This window comes from Macaca nemestrina, chromosome 13 (genome assembly GCF_043159975.1).
Source record: "Macaca nemestrina isolate mMacNem1 chromosome 13, mMacNem.hap1, whole genome shotgun sequence".
NCBI classification, from domain to species: Eukaryota; Metazoa; Chordata; class Mammalia; order Primates; family Cercopithecidae; genus Macaca; species Macaca nemestrina.
This window is the reverse complement of record NC_092137.1, coordinates 119,388,019-119,403,934: the sequence shown is the minus strand read 5'-3', so window position 1 is coordinate 119,403,934 and position 15,916 is coordinate 119,388,019. Positions and strand designations below refer to the sequence as shown.

The 15,916-nt window shown below is 37.8% G+C and overlaps 1 protein-coding gene across 2 annotated transcripts in view; it reads left to right on the top strand.

The window, feature by feature from the left end:
• Nucleotides 1-15,916, top strand: part of LOC105490089 (eukaryotic translation initiation factor 5B) — a 62,991-nt gene that overhangs the window by 20,070 nt on the left and 27,005 nt on the right. For both annotated transcript variants that reach the window (XM_011755393.3, XM_011755392.3), the window contains exons 2-9: nucleotides 2,084-2,209; nucleotides 2,312-2,396; nucleotides 2,990-3,662; nucleotides 5,319-5,536; nucleotides 5,923-6,073; nucleotides 10,445-10,543; nucleotides 11,350-11,439; nucleotides 13,650-13,724. In XM_011755393.3, the coding sequence (XP_011753695.2) occupies nucleotides 2,084-2,209; nucleotides 2,312-2,396; nucleotides 2,990-3,662; nucleotides 5,319-5,536; nucleotides 5,923-6,073; nucleotides 10,445-10,543; nucleotides 11,350-11,439; nucleotides 13,650-13,724 (1,517 nt within the window). The remainder of the gene's footprint in view (nucleotides 1-2,083; nucleotides 2,210-2,311; nucleotides 2,397-2,989; nucleotides 3,663-5,318; nucleotides 5,537-5,922; nucleotides 6,074-10,444; nucleotides 10,544-11,349; nucleotides 11,440-13,649; nucleotides 13,725-15,916) is intronic.

Here is a 15,916-nt window from a genome sequence, read left to right as displayed (position 1 = left end):
CAATTCTAGCTTACTGTAGCCTCAACCTCCTGGGCTCAGGTGATCTTCCCACCTCAGCCTCCCAAGTAGCTGGGACAAGAGGCATGTGCCACCATGCCTGGCTAAGTTTTATATTTTTTTAGAGACGGGGTTTCACAGTGTGGGCCAGGCTGGTCTCGAACTCCTGGGCTGAAGTGATCTGCCTGCCTCGGCCTCCCACAGTGCTGGGATTACAGGTGTGAGATACTGCGTCCAGCCCTAAAATGCAAATTGGATTATGTCAGCAGAAGTAAGACATCTGGCTATGGAATCAGACTTCCTGGGTTTAAATCCCACATCTCTGACTCGTGTGATCCTGGGCAGATGATTCTCTGTGCCTCAGTTACTAGTTACTTCATTTATAAAGGAAGAAGAGTGACAGTGTTCAGATCTGATGCACAATCACCTGAAAATAATGTTGCTAAAAATATACTGCCTGGCTTCCCCCTCAGTTTCTGTTTCCCTGTATCTTTGGTGGGATCAAGAAATACATAATGCTCAAACATTTCTTAGGTGGTTCGGATGTCTTTTGTGAGCCCTCTTGAGGCATAACACACCTTGTTGCCTTTAGCTTTTGGACTTACTGTGTCTGGTGTGTGTACCCCTTTAGCTAAGAGTAAGATGCCCCTGACTTTCCCATTCTAGATTTGGTGCTGTCGGAAGTCCCCACCACTGCAGCAGATCAGTGTCAGATTATCTAAAATATAGGAAGAAAAGGAGCACATTTCAGTTCTGGCCAACTATTTATAAAAGCATTACGTTCTTTTACTTCAAGGCATTTAACATTTTGCAATTTGTGCTTTACTGGTTTGCTGTCTGTCTTCCCTATTAAGCTCCTTAAGGCTAAATTCTATATCCTCAATGTCTTGTCATATAATCTTTTAATTATATTTATAATATAGTTGGAAGTTACTTCTCTTTATAAATTTTCTTTACTGAGGCTGGGTGCAGTGGCTCACCCTGGATGCAGCACTTCGGGAGGCTGAGGGTGGCAGATCACAAGGTCAGGAGTTTGAGACCAGCCTGGCCAATATTGTGAAACCCCGTCTTAAAATACAAAAAAAAAAAAAAAAAAAAGCCGGGCATGGCGGCGGGCTTCTGTAATCCCAGCTACTCAGGAGGCTGAGGCAGGAGAATCACTTGAACCTGGGAGGTGGAGGTTGCAGTGAACCAAGATCACGCCACTGCACTCCAGCCTAGGTGACAGAGTGAGACTCTGTCTCAAAAAAAAAAAAAAAAAAAAAAAAAACAAGAAAAAAAATTTTTTTCTTTGCTGAAATAAAGCATCTCTTTACAAGGCGTCCATTATAAAGGCCACGTTACATGAGTTGTTTTCTTACTGTGCCATTCATTTGGATTCATCTACCTTTGCTACTTGTACATTTTAGACTGGGCCGCCTTCATTTTCTGTAGGTTTTAGCTGGAACTTAATTTGGTTTACTCCAAGTAATGTTGGTAGGTGAGGACATTGTTGGATGGATCCAGAAATGAAACCAGATGCGAACAGGTTTAGTTCTGGATTTTTGGTTAAGTATTTTATTTAGTGAATCATTCCTAATTCATTTAGATTTGAATATGTAGTTATGTTTTTCTCAGGACATTCAGTCCTTGTGCATTTTAGTTTCCCCATTGGTAAAATGAGATTACAGGCTAGATGACTGATCTCTAAACTTCCTTCCAACTCTGAAATTTTTGCTATTCCAAGTAAAAATGCACAGGGGTCCAAATATTTAGGTGTTGTTACTGATAGTTGAGAAATAAGACTTGTTTTATGTTTTAAGATCTCTCCATTTTATAAATAACTTCATTCAGACACACAAAAAACCTTTGGAGCTTTTCATTATCACTCTCCCTTATTTGAGTGTAATCCAGAAACTTCATTGAAGCAGATGTAGGGAGGCTGATAAGTAGAGGTAGCTTGTGCTGTTATGAAAGAACTTGCCAAATGATTTTTCTCAGTGTGCTGCTAATGCATGAAGAAGGTCAAAATGATAAAATTTTCTATGTAAATGAATGATTATTTTACTTTTGAGTAACATTTAGGACGTCTTTGTTTTCATTTAAGTGCCAAGGATGACATTGATCTTGATGCCTTGGCTGCAGAAATAGAAGGAGCTGGTGCTGCCAAAGAACAGGAGCCTCAAAAGTCAAAAGGGAAAAAGAAAAAAGAGAAAAAAAAGCAGGATTTTGAGTAAGTATATTTTAAATATATTTGATTTTTATTTGTTTTGGTACTGAATTCACTTAATAAAACTATACCAGTGCTTCACAATGTATTTTAATCCTTTTCTAGTGAAGATGATATCCTGAAAGAACTGGAAGAATTGTCTTTGGAAGCTCAAGGCATCAAAGCTGACAGAGAAACTGTTGCAGTGAAGGTGAAAGACCTTTGTTACCTATTCCTGTTTCATATTGTATTCTTCTTAATGTTGGTTTGGGGAGTTACATTTGGAAACTTTGAGCAGTGTACAATATGTTATTTAAAAGCTTCTGTGAAATCTGATGCCAAAGGGAAAAATAGGAATGTAAAGGTATTTTGTGGTATATTGTTTATTCATAAAATTGGTACATTTGGAGATATGATGTAATCACTCATCTCCACCTTCAGTTTTCTCTGTTGTTTCTTTTTCATCCTTCGAATTTGGATAAGCCTCAGAGTAATGGGAAAATGATAAATATTTTTTCTTCTTTCAACTTGTCCCTTAAGCTTTGTAAAGTTAGTAAATGTGGAGTGGTGATTAGTGCCTGTTTCAAGAGGCCCTGGATTCTGAAATTTATAATGAATGCGAGATGTGTCTGAGGCCAAGGCCAACCTCTTGTGCTTGTTTGAATTTTATATTCCTATGAAAAAGACTTTGAAAAAGATTTTGAAATCATTTGAGATTTAAAAAAAATGTTTAGTTAATGAAGCGCATGACTCTGGTCTCAAATGTAATTCTGTTAATCTTTTCTAACAATGGAAATTTTTTAGCCAACAGAAAACAATGAAGAGGAATTCACCTCAAAAGATAAAAAAAAGAAAGGACAGAAGGGCAAAAAACAGAGTTTTGATGATAATGATAGCGAAGAATTGGAAGATAAAGATTCAAAATCAAAAAAGACTGCAAAACCAAAAGTGGAAATGTACTCTGGGAGTGATGATGATGATGATTTTAACAAACTTCCTAAAAAAGCTAAAGGGAAAGCTCAAAAATCAAATAAGAAGTGGGATGGGTCAGAAGAGGATGAGGATAACAGTAAAAAAGTTAAAGAGCGTTCAAGAGTAAATTCTTCTGGTGAAAGTGGTGATGAATCAGATGAGTTTTTGCAATCTAGAAAAGGACAGAAAAAAAATCAAAAAAACAAGCCAGGTCCTAACATAGAGAGTGGGAATGAAGATGATGACTCCTCCTTCAAAATTAAGACAGTGGCCCAAAAGAAGGCAGAAAAGAAGGAGCGCGAGAGAAAAAAGCGAGATGAAGAAAAAGCGAAACTGCGGAAGCTGAAAGAAAAAGAAGAGTTAGAAACAGGTAAAAAGGATCTGAGTAAACAAAAGGAATCTCAAAGGAAATCTGAAGAAGAAACTGTCAAATCCAAAGTGACTCTTGATACTGGAGTAATCCCTGCCTCTGAAGAGAAAGCAGAGACTCCCACAGCTGCAGAAGGTTGGTTAATACTTTACAGGAAAGAGCAACAGGCTTTTGATTCACAGTATAAGTTGTCATCATTATGCCCCAAGGTCATTTTGTTATTTGTCCATGGGTATAAAGGCACTTTATTGTAAGGAGCCATCTAAAAAATTACATCTAAGTATTTTACTTGATTTGCATTGTTAATCCTTTACATATATAGTATAAATATCTTTCAGATTATTTCTGTACAGACTGGAATTTTTATAGAATTTCATTATGAAAACTCTTTTTTTGCTGTTGATGAAGACTATAGAAGTTATTTAATGAAAAATTGATTGTTTCTGATAAGTCAGTGTCAGATAATACTTGAATTCTTTCCTGTCTTTAAAAACCTAGTTCAAGGGCCGGGTGCGGGGGCTCACGCCTGTAATCCCAGCACTGTGGGAGGCCGAGACGGGCGGATCACGAGGTCAGGAGATCGAGACCATCCTGGCTAACACGGTGAAACCCCGTCTCTACTAAAAATACAAAAACTAGCCGGGCGTGGTGGTGGCGCCTGCAGTCCCAGCTACTAGGGAGGCTGAGGCAGGAGAATGGCGGGAACCCAGGAGGCGGAGCTTGCAGTGAGCTGAGATCCGGCCACTGCACTCCAGCCTGGGCGACACAGCGAGACTCCGTCTCAAAAAAAATAGTAGTTTTTCTTTTGACTGGACAACTTTTAATGGGAAAAATGACACAACTTTTCTTTCTCTTTCTCTGTCTCTCTCTCTGTCTCTTTCTCTCTTTCTCTCTCTCTTTCTCTCTTTCTTTTCTTTGTTTTCTTTCTTTGACGGAATTTCACTCTTGTTGCCCAGGCTGGAGTGCAATGACGCGATCTCAGCTCACTGCAACGTCCTCTTCCCAGGTTCAACTGTCTCAGCCTCCCAGGTAGCTGGGATTACAGGTGCCCGCCACCATGCCCAGCTAATTTTTGTATTTTTAGTAGAAATGGGGTTTCGTCATGTTGGCCAGGCTGGTCGCGAACTCCTGACCTCAAGGTGATCCACATGCCTCAGCCTCCCAAAGTGTTGGGATTACAGGCGTGAGCCACTGTGCCCGGCAACTTTCTTAAATGCTAAGATTTTTATTATCTGGGTATCTTTGAGTAGGAACACCATGAAAGTGCCTTCATAGCTTTTAATTCTTTAGAGTCCTGGGTGTATAACTACCTATATTTTTGTATTTTATCCTACTAATATCCCCCTAAAGTAGACATCATTCTCATTATCTCCATCTTGTAGAAGTGAAATTAGCTACAGAACTTAGGTGGGTGTTAGTTCATTCTGATTGTTAGAACTTCATATAGGCATCTGTTGGATACCAGCCACTCAGGTACCATGGATTAAGAGATACATTAAGTACAGGATTGCCCTTTTGCTGCTGACAGTATCCTTCTGTCTTACTGTATTCCTCGGGACGTCTGAGACCAACACCAGCATTGCAGACTTCTCAGGAGGCCATCTGTGAGTTATTCTGAGCTATTCTAGTTACCGAAGTGCTCAGGATGCCTTGATGCCTAGAGAACTTAGCCTGCTGCTGGCATCAGCCTTGGCCCATTATGGTCCTTAAATTATGGTTGGGTTTTGCTCATCATCACCACAGGGAATTGTTTTTTCATTTCAATGCTTTGCCTTTATTCTTTTTTGGTAGATGACAATGAAGGAGACAAAAAGAAGAAAGATAAGAAGAAAAAGAAAGGAGAAAAGGAAGACAAAGAGAAAGAGAAGAAAAAAGGACCTAGCAAAGCCACTGTTAAAGCTATGCAAGAAGCTCTGGCTAAGCTTAAAGAGGAAGAAGAAAGACAGAAGAGAGAAGAGGAAGAACGTATAAAACGGCTTGAAGAATTAGAAGCCAAGCGGAAAGAAGAGGTATGTTTTCATGAAGTTGGTAACACTGATCCTGTGTTTAACTTAAAATCTATTCTCTGTAAAATATCTTTAATCTTCTCATTCTGAGAATTTCATAGTTGCATGGTAATTCAGTTTTATTATTTTTCTGATATAATAAGATGAGGTACAGCACATCTTTATTTTCTCAATAATAGATTGCTTGATACATAAGTTGCTTATGTATCATTGCCAATAATCTGATATTAATTAATAATCATGTACAACGTTTAAAATACTTTGATTTGGAATCTCCAAACATACTTTGCATGTGTCTCGAGATTTATTTGAAGTTTGGATTGTTTACATTTGGATTTTATAGTGTGTTAAATGAATACAGGTTTTGTCTGACATGTACTCTTTTATAGGAACGATTGGAACAAGAAAAAAGAGAAAGGAAAAAGCAAAAAGAAAAAGAAAGAAAAGAACGCTTGAAAAAAGAAGGGAAACTTTTAACTAAATCCCAGAGAGAAGCCAGAGCCAGAGCCGAAGCTACTCTTAAACTCCTACAAGCTCAGGGTGAGTGGTACTCTTCATTAACTGAACAGTCAGAGAGCTCTGCACATGCAGTTATATCCCTTAATGTACAGAAGGAGAATGGAATTTGCATCAGGACAGTTCCTATGAAAATCTGTGAAAAAGTTCAGTAAAACGTAAGGAATAGGTGATGTAATTTCATTGTTTAGGAAGATGACGTCTACACAAGAATACAAATGTATATGTAAATGATAGTATGTCTGAGTTCTCCCACAAACAAGAATAGTGATAATAATAGAATGAGTCCCTGTGTACCTATCAGCCAGCTTCAACAATCAGGACCATTTGACATTCTTGTTTTGTACTTCTCCATCTACTTTTTATCCTGGTGTGTTTTAAAGTGAATCCCAAAAAATAAAAAAGAAGTACAGTGAGTCTCGGACAGCATATTAGTTTACCCACATGACCACAGTGAAAAAGTATTCATGACCATTTTTTTTTTACCTTTTCCTTACTTTCTGACACAATAGGATATCCCAGGTTCATCTTGCATGGCCTGAGACCTGGAATCAGTTGTTGATCCAAAGAGCTTTGGTTCCTTTTAGAGGGGAATAGTGTTTAGAGATCACAACTGGGCATATAATTTATTACTTTTTTGAAAGGTAAGATGATTTAAAATAGTGTCTTTGCTCCAATGAGAAGAATATATTGGAGCCTCTCTTAAATTTCATGTTCCTATATTCCCTAGATTTTTAGATTGTAGTCATTTTGGTGTTTATGCTGTAATTACAGTAATAGCTACCATTTATTGTGTGCTTGTGTGCTTGGTGTGTAACTGATGCTGCAATGTCTTTGACATTGTCTATTTTTCCCTCATAAAAATTCTTATAGCTATTTTTACTTCCATCATATAGATGAGGAAATGGTGGTTCAGAGAGTGTAAACAGCCTACCCAAGGCCACAGAACTGAAATTTAAGCTGGTCTGTGCCACTTTTTCTTACACATATGTTCAGCTAGGAGCATTAGATGTGAAGAAACCCAGTACTTAGATTTTAGAAAATTTTATTCTTAACTGAGAATATAGCTTTTTTAAAAATTTTAAATGAAATTAGGTACGAACTTGAATATAGTTAGCATTCATACATCAGATTTCATCGTTGACTATTGGAGAGGCTAAAAGCACCCATGAAGAAATTGAGATGGGACCAAGCAGGGAGTAATTTGCCAGTCTCAAAAATGCTGTTTTAAGGAACAGTTAGAGTTGTAGTTATGGAAATTACAGTGTAAAATGATGGACTTTTAGCATCAGTCTTTAGCATAGGCTTGTAAGAGATGATCTCTCAAGTGGCATCTCTGACCCTGGTCTCTTCCTCTTCATAGTGTTGTCCAGTGTTTACCATCTTATTGGTTCCCTATTGTCTATTAATAAAAGTCCAAATTCCTTAGCTTCACATTCAAGGTCCCCCCTCACAGCCCACTCACAGGAGTCATCTCGTTAAAAGATCCTACGGTGTTGTTTCATCATATGTTTGGAAGATTGCTGCTTACTACATTTATTACCTAGGTATTGTAAAACTTAATTCATTGAGCTGAAAATGTACTCTCAGAGAGTGTAGGCATCTGCAGGTGTTTTCATATAATTACTCTGAAATGTGCAGCAGGTTAACTTTTCAATCATCCTTTAGCCTGTGACTACTAAGCACAGTCTCATATATATATATGAGTATATTTTATCAATAATTTGTAATAAACTCATTTCAGGCAAAGAGCTTCTTCAAGAACTTGATTGTGATGTCTCAGTTTGCAAAGTGAATGGAATGTCTAAACACATACAAGTCTTGGTGTTGATTCCAAATACAGCGGCTTATTTAAGAGTCCATGACTAGAGGAGTAGTCAGTTGATTAAGTCTGGGGTGTTACTGGGACCACCCTTCAGGTAATCCAGCCTACAGTTTCCCCTCAGGCCCATGCTTTTCATCTTAGTAGGTGTAGGCTGCTAGGCAAGGAAAACTTTAATCGAAGTGATGATCTCTGCATTCTCAGCTGGCTTTATCCTCTGTCTTTGGTTTGTTTAATGTATTTGTCTTATCAGTCATAGCTATGGTTTTACCATTCTAGACATTCTTCAGCACATGCACAGCACACATCCATATATATTCCTACTTTAGAGATAACATTTTTAGTCATTTTCCTTTATTAGTGACTTCATTCAAAATCCCATGGTATACAATTTCTGTTGTCTTTATTCTAAGGCTTCTGCCCCTAGTGAGAGACTGTGTCAGTAATCCAGTAATCTATAGATTCAGTTCAATCCCAGTCAAAATCACAGCATGATATTTTGTAGCTATCTGTCAACTAGTCTAAAATGGATATGAAGAGACCAGAGAGTTAGAATGGCCAAAATAAGTTTGAAAAAGGAGAACAAACTTAGAATACCTGATTTCAAGACTTAGTATAAAGCTATAGGAATTAATACAGTGTGATATTGCCAGAAAGATAGACAGATAGTCTATACACGGTTAGTATATAGGTGAAAGGTAATTCGGTGGATAAAATACAGTATTTGTAGCAAGTGGTACTAGAACAATTGGACGTCTGTATGCAGAAAAATCCAGAACACTAGTTTTAATCCCCACTATATAAAAATTGACCCGGCAGGGCGCTGTGGCTCATGCCTGTAATTCCAGCACTTTGGGAGGCCAAGGTGGGCGGATCACAAGGTCAGGAGATCCAGACCATCCTGGCTAACACGGTGAAACTCCCTGTCTACTAAAAACACAAAACAAAGTTAGCCGGGTGCTGTGGCACGCGCCTGTAGTCCCAGCTACTCTGGAGGCTGAGGCAGGAGAATGGCGTAAGCCGGGAGGCGGAGCTTACAGTGAGCCGAGATTGCGCTACTGCACTCCAGCCTGGGGACAGAGCGAGACTGTCTCAACAAAACAAACAAACAAACAAAAAACCCAAATGGGTATTATATCTAAATGTAAAATATACAATAATACTTTCAGAGGAAAACATAGGAGGATATCTTGTGTTAGGCAGAGTGCTTAGATAGGACTCTGAACCATAAAAGGAAAAAAGATACATTTTGAGAAAGACCAGTCAAAACTTTTCTCTGCAAAAGACACTGTTGAGAGAATTCCAAGACAGTACCTCCAAATCAGATATCTGACAAAGAATTAATGTCCAAAATATATAAAGACCTCTCAGAATTCAACTAGAAATAAGTTCATTTAAAAATGTGCAAAAAGTTTGAACAGACATTTTCAGCAAGAAGCTATACACATCTGAAAAGACTGTTCTAAAAAAAGAGAAACTTATCTTTACCACATTCAGAGCAGCTGAAACTCTCTTTTTTTTTTTTTCTTTTTTTGAGACAGAGTTTTGCTCTTGTTGCCCAGGCTGGAGTGTAATGGCGCAATCTCAGCTCACTGCAACCCCTGCCTCCCAGGTTCAAGCGATTCTCCTGCCTCAGCCTCCCGAGTAGCTGGGATTATAGGCACCCACCACCACAATATAATATTTTTTTTTATAATATAATTTTTTGTATTTTTAGTAGAGATGGGATTTCACCATGTTGGCCAGGATGGTCCCAAACTCCTGACCTCAGGTGATCCACCCACCTTGGCTTCCCAAAGTGCTGGGATTACAGGCGTGAGCCACCACACCCGGCCGAAACTCTTCTGCATTACTGGTGGGAAAGCAAAGTAGTATAGCCACTTTGGAAAACAACTGGCAGTGTCTTTATAAAAATTAAGGTCATATTTACGTTATGTTTCATCTTTCACACTACAAAATATTTGCCCAATAGAAATGTTCACACAAAAACCTATCTGAAAATGTTCATACCTGCTTTATTCATAATTGCAAAAAAGCAGAAACAATTCAAATGTCCTTCAGCTGTTGAATGGATAAGCAAACTGTGATATATCCATATGATGGAATGCTGCCCAACAATAAAAAGAAACGAAGTATTGACATGTGCAACAGAGTGAGTGGTTCTCAAATCCATTGTGATGATAGAGGCCAGACTAAGATTCCATTCATGTGACATTTTAGAAAAAGCGAATCTTTTGGTTGGAGAACATACCAGTGATTACCAGAGGCTGAGAAGGAAAGGAGGGTTTGACTACATGGAGCAGCACAGGGTGATGGAGCGATGGAGCTTTTCTGCGTCTTCATTGTGATGGTGATGCACGTATCAAAACTCTCACTGTGTATAAAAAAATAATTTTTACTGTATGTAAATTTTAAAATACCTTATATAAAAAAGATACAAGTTTTTCCATGAATATCCTTTCATATTTTAGGGTATGTGTCTCTGTGGTGAATGAAATGCTATTCTTTAAATAGTACTTCTCAGGTGACATGTAAGTAGTATAAGCCTGAAGTTTTTCATTTTTATCCCTCAGGTGTTGAAGTGCCATCAAAAGACTCTTTGCCAAAGAAGAGGCCAATTTATGAAGATAAAAAGAGGAAAAAAATACCACAGCAGCTAGAAAGTAAAGAAGGTTTGTATACAAAATAGCCTGTAACGTAGGAACTATTTTGTTTGCTGTTACCCCACAGTCTTCAAAACAGTATCTGTAAAGAAGAAAGGAAAAAATCTGAAATGCATATTGAAACTTATTTTCTAAACTTATTAATGCCATTATTCTCACTTGATTCAAATGACAAGCTAATGGAAAAAGTATTTTACTTTGAAAAATCTGAGTTCTACCCTATGAATATTGTAACTGTTAACTCTGAGAAGTAAAACTACAATTCTTATCTTTTCTTGGTTTCCTTCTTAGCCTTCTGTGATTTTTGTGTTTTATTTATTGAGCAGAAAGAATAGTTTCCTGTAAAACATATGACTGTATTTAAACATTTTCTAAACTTGGAGAAATAGGTTTGTACAGGCTGGGCGCGGTGGTTCACGCCTATAATCCCAGCACGTTGGAGGCTGAGGAGGGCGGATTACCTGAGGTCAGGAGTCCAAGACCAGCCTGGCCAACATGGTGAATCCCCGCCTCTACTGAAAATAAAAAAATTAGCCTGTCATAGTGGCAGGCACCTGTAATCCCAGCTACTTGGCAGGCCGAGGCAGGGAGAGTTGCTTGAACCTGAGAGGTGGAGGTTGCAGTGAGCTGAGATTGTACCATTGCACTCCAGCCTAGGTGACAGAGTGAGACTCCATCAAATAAATAAATAAATAAATAAATAAATAGATAAATAGGTTTGCACTACTGTTTTTTATTCAGTACTTAATGGAGTATCTTAACAGAAATTATACATCGGGAAAAAACCATTATCTTGGTTTCTGCCCTTTTTTCAGTGTCTGAATCAGTGGAATTATGTGCTCCTGTCGAAGTTACGGAACAAGGAGTACCAGAAAAGGAAGAGACACCACCTCCTGTTGAACCAGGTGGGTAGCATTATCTGATTAATTAGTAAATTCTTATTAAATAGTGTTGATGTGTCATACGTTGTCTTAGTTATTATAAATAGTTGGGGAGAACCAAATAAGTATCTGACTGGATGGCTCTCTTTCTTCATAGTTCTTTCTTTTCTATTTCTTTTCATTTCTACTTTGAATAAGTACCCAAGTGAGACTTGCATCAGTTTTATTCTTTCCAGCAGTGTTAATAAAATGTTTTGTAGAAAGGATACACTTTGGGAGGGTGAGGCGGATGGATCACGAGGTCAGGAGATCAAGACCATCCTGGCTAACATGGTGAAACCCTGTCTCTACTGAAAATACAAAAAATTAGCCAGGCGTGGTGGCGGGTGCCTGTAATCCCAGCTACTCGGGAGGCTGAGGCAGGAGAATTGCTTGAACCTGGGAGGCGGAGGTTACAGGGACATTGCAATGAGCTGAGATCATGCCATTGCACTCCAGCCTGGGTGACAGAGCACAAAAAAAAAAAAAAAAAAAAGGAAGAAAGAATAGTAGGTTTTGGATTTTCTCTGATGTTTTTATTTATGAGTCAGAAATCTCAAAAAAAGACCTGAAGGTCTTCATTTAATACTTGAGAAGCAAATTCAAAGCATTTTTAACTAGAACTTTTTAAGAACCATAAAAATTGGCATTTTTAGATCTTCCTAAAGGTCAACTTCTATTTACAATAATCAGAGAATTCAGCTTACTCATTGTGGGGTATCTGTGTATGTGTTGAGGAGTTGAGGAAAATCTCTGGCTTAAAAAAAAAAAAAAAGAAAACATTGTTCTAATTCTTTTTTTTTTTTTTTTTGAGACGGAGTCTCGCTGTGTCTCCCAGGCTGGAGTGCAGTGGCGTGATCTCGGCTCACTGCAAGCTCCGCCTCCCGGGTTCACGCCATTCTCCCGCCTCAGCCTCCCAAGTAGCTGAGACTACAGGCGCCCGCCACCACGCCCGGCTAGTTTTTTGTATTTTTAGTAGAGACGGGGTTTCACCATGTTAGCCAGGATAGTCTCGATCTCCTGACCTCGTGATCCACCCGCCTCGGCCTCCCAAAGTGCTGGGATTACAGGCTTGAGCCACCGCGCCCGGCCTCTAATTCTTAAGACTAGATATTGATAGGAGAGCTGGGGCTGCCTAAATGTATGTTTGGTATTCAAGAGAATCCCCAGCGTTTAAAGATAGGATCAGGAATGGGAAAAGCCTTTAGAGAATACTAAGTCCGATTAACACTGGTGAATTATATTATTGATAGTTCCTTTCCTTTTTCTCTTTTCTCTTCTGAGCGAATAGGATCATTTCACCTGGGTAGACCTCAGCCTAGCATTGATATGACGAGATTAGAGAAATTCAGATTGATATGCTTAATAGCAGTCCATTATTTTAGGTCGTATTTTTAACACCAGAAAGAATTGCTAATTTAGATGGATGTTTTGGGTACCTGTTTCTGAGTCTTATTTCCTCCTCAAGATAATTTACCCAGACTTGTTAGTAAATAATGATTATTTCAGGGAAGCCAGGTACTGCATGTCCTGTCCTACCCCTCATCTTCCTTTCATTTAAGAATAGTTGTGCCTGGTTAGATTTCAGTAAAGAAAAGCATTCTTGTTAAGAAGAGTATTAGGTCTGTAATATCTAAGTAATATTCAGAATTTAGCTTTCTGGCTGTTTTGGGGTTATGAGCACAGCATTCTATTCTTATTTTGAACTGGAGTGATGGTGGTACTTTTGTACCTTCTACTTTGGAATTTATATTTAAATACCTGTAAAGGTTAAAAGCAAAATAATAAATTCCTTGCATAAAGCATGAGTTGGATGATCAAAAAGAAGACATATGTGAAATTTCATTTGTTTTCAAGAACTGAGTACATTCATATAGCTTTTTCAAGATCTAAAGAAACATTTAAATTGATTAAATTAATGAAACAATTAGCTTGAATAGAAAATCGGTTATGTTTAATATGATGACAGTAGTAGGAAATGGAAGCATTTAGTAATAGTAAATTGTAACATGCTAGCTATATTAAAAAGAGTTCTAAAGATAATAGCTGCATACATATTTTTTACATAATTGAAAAATTATTTTTGTCTGTAATTTTTTACTTTTTTCTAAATTATTTAGAAATAAATAATTTTTTTCTAAATAATTCATGTTTCTAAATAATTTTTGTGTCTTAAATGCAAATTTTACTTACAGAAGAAGAAGAAGATACTGAGGATGCTGGATTGGATGATTGGGAAGCTATGGCCAGTGACGAGGAGACAGAAAAAGGTGAATACCTCATAAGCACACACTGATAAATCCAGTGGCTATTAGAAATGAATGATATATATTTAAATGAATAGTCTTTTGATTATGAAAGACATATGAGCATTTCTGGGGATGGGGATCAGTCTCGTGTTCTCTTCTTTGCCGTGGTTTCTAAGTCCTCATGTGGATCTTCGTTTTGTGAATGAGTGGTTCCTCAGAATGTTATTTGTAAGATAACTGCCTAAGGTTTAGAATGCATTTTTTCAGAGTGATGATGTTACAAATAGGGTTGTTACTAAAACTGACTTACAAAAAGCACTGCTAAAAGGTAATGAAGAGATAAATACTATAGTTCTTGATAAGTATGAATAGAGAGTAAGCGTTTTTGTCATTATTTCCCCTTCTTTATTACTAAAATCTCTACTTTGAGATTTAATTTCCTGTTAATTTTACTAACTTACTGATAATGATATCTGGCCCTTTGATTTTTTTCAGACTCCCCCCATCTTTGTGTTTAAAGGTATACATTTTTCTTTAAGCATGACTTTAGTCAAATTCTGTAAGTTCTGATATGTTGATATTTTCTCATTTTCATTTTGATGTATTTTACCTAAGATTTATTTAGTGTATTTCTTTTTTTTTTTTTTTTTTGAGATGGAGTTTCACTCCTGTTGCCCAGGCTGGAGTGCAATGGCGCAATCTTGACTCACAGCAACCTCTGCCTCCCGGGTTCAAACTATTCTCTTGCCTCAGCCTCCGGAGTAGCTGGGACTACAAGCATGCACCACCACACCTGGCTAATTTTGTATTTTTAGTAGAGACGGGGTTTCTCCATGTTGGTCAGGCTGGTCTCCAACTCCCGACCTCAGGTGATCCGCCCACTTCAGTCTTACAAAGTCCTGGGATTGCAGGCGTGAGCCACCGCACCCGGCCTAGTATATTTCTTAATTTACAAAAATGGGCATTTTCTCATTGTCTTTTGTTACTTCATTGTGATCAGAGAACATACATGATTCTATCCTTTGAAGTATGTTGAATATTGCTATACAACCTAGCATGGTCAGTTATTGTAAGTGTTTCATATTTGGAAAGAATTCATATTCTGTAGTAGTTGGATGCCTTGGTTTCTATATTTAGGTCAAGTCTGCTAATCATTTTGTTCAAGTCTTTTATAGCGTTCTGAGGGTTTTTTTGTTTTTGCTTTTTTTTTTTTTTCTGATCTGCTCTTTCTCTCTGTTACTGGGACCAGTGTCTTAAAATCTCCAATCATGATTGTAGATTTTCTGTTTCTCCCAAGTTCCGTTAATTTTTGCTTTATGTATTTTTATGCTATGTCATTAGGTGAATACAATCTTGTATCTTTCTAATGAATTGACTCTTTTATCATTTTTATATATATATATTTCTAACAATGCCTTTTGATATAAAAGTCTGCCTAAAACTCATATAGGTACATGAGCTTTGATTTACATGATCTTTTTTGTTCTTTGTTACTCTTTCTGTATCTGTAAATAGCATTTTAGTCCATTTGTACTGCTATAACAAAATACCACAGACTTGGTAGTACTAAAGAACAGAAATGTATTCCTCACAGTTCTGGCGGCTGGGAAGTCCCGAGATCAAGGCACCAGCACTGGTGTCTGGTAAAGGCTGCTCTCTGCTTCCAAGATGGCACCTTGGTGCTGCATCCTCCAGAGGGAAGGATGGTTGTGTCTTCACATGGTGGAAGGGAGGGAAGGGCAAGAGGAGCAAACTCTCTTCGAGAAGGCACTTTTCTGCGGGCATGAATCCATTTATGAGAGTGGCTTAATCAGTCCCCCAAACCTTCCCCACCACCCTGCTACCCGCTACCCGCAAAATGGGGATTAAGTTTTCAACGTGAATTTTAGAGGGGACACCATTTACAAATCACAGCTAGGATCTAGTTGAGATTTTTTTAATCCAGTTTGTCAATCTTTATATTTTACCTAGAGTACTTAGTCCATTAAAGGTAACAGTTGGTGTAATTAACATTTGGTGTAAGTATATTGATTTTAAACATTTCATCTTACCAAGTCCTTTTTTGTTCTACGTGGTTCTTTTTCTCTCTAATCATCTTTTGGGTTACTAGGTTTTAAAAATTTTATTTTTTTCTCCTTCCATGAGCTTAGCAGTTGTATACTTTTCTAAAAAACTTTTTAGTGATTAAGAAAATTTTTAGCATGTACCTTTGA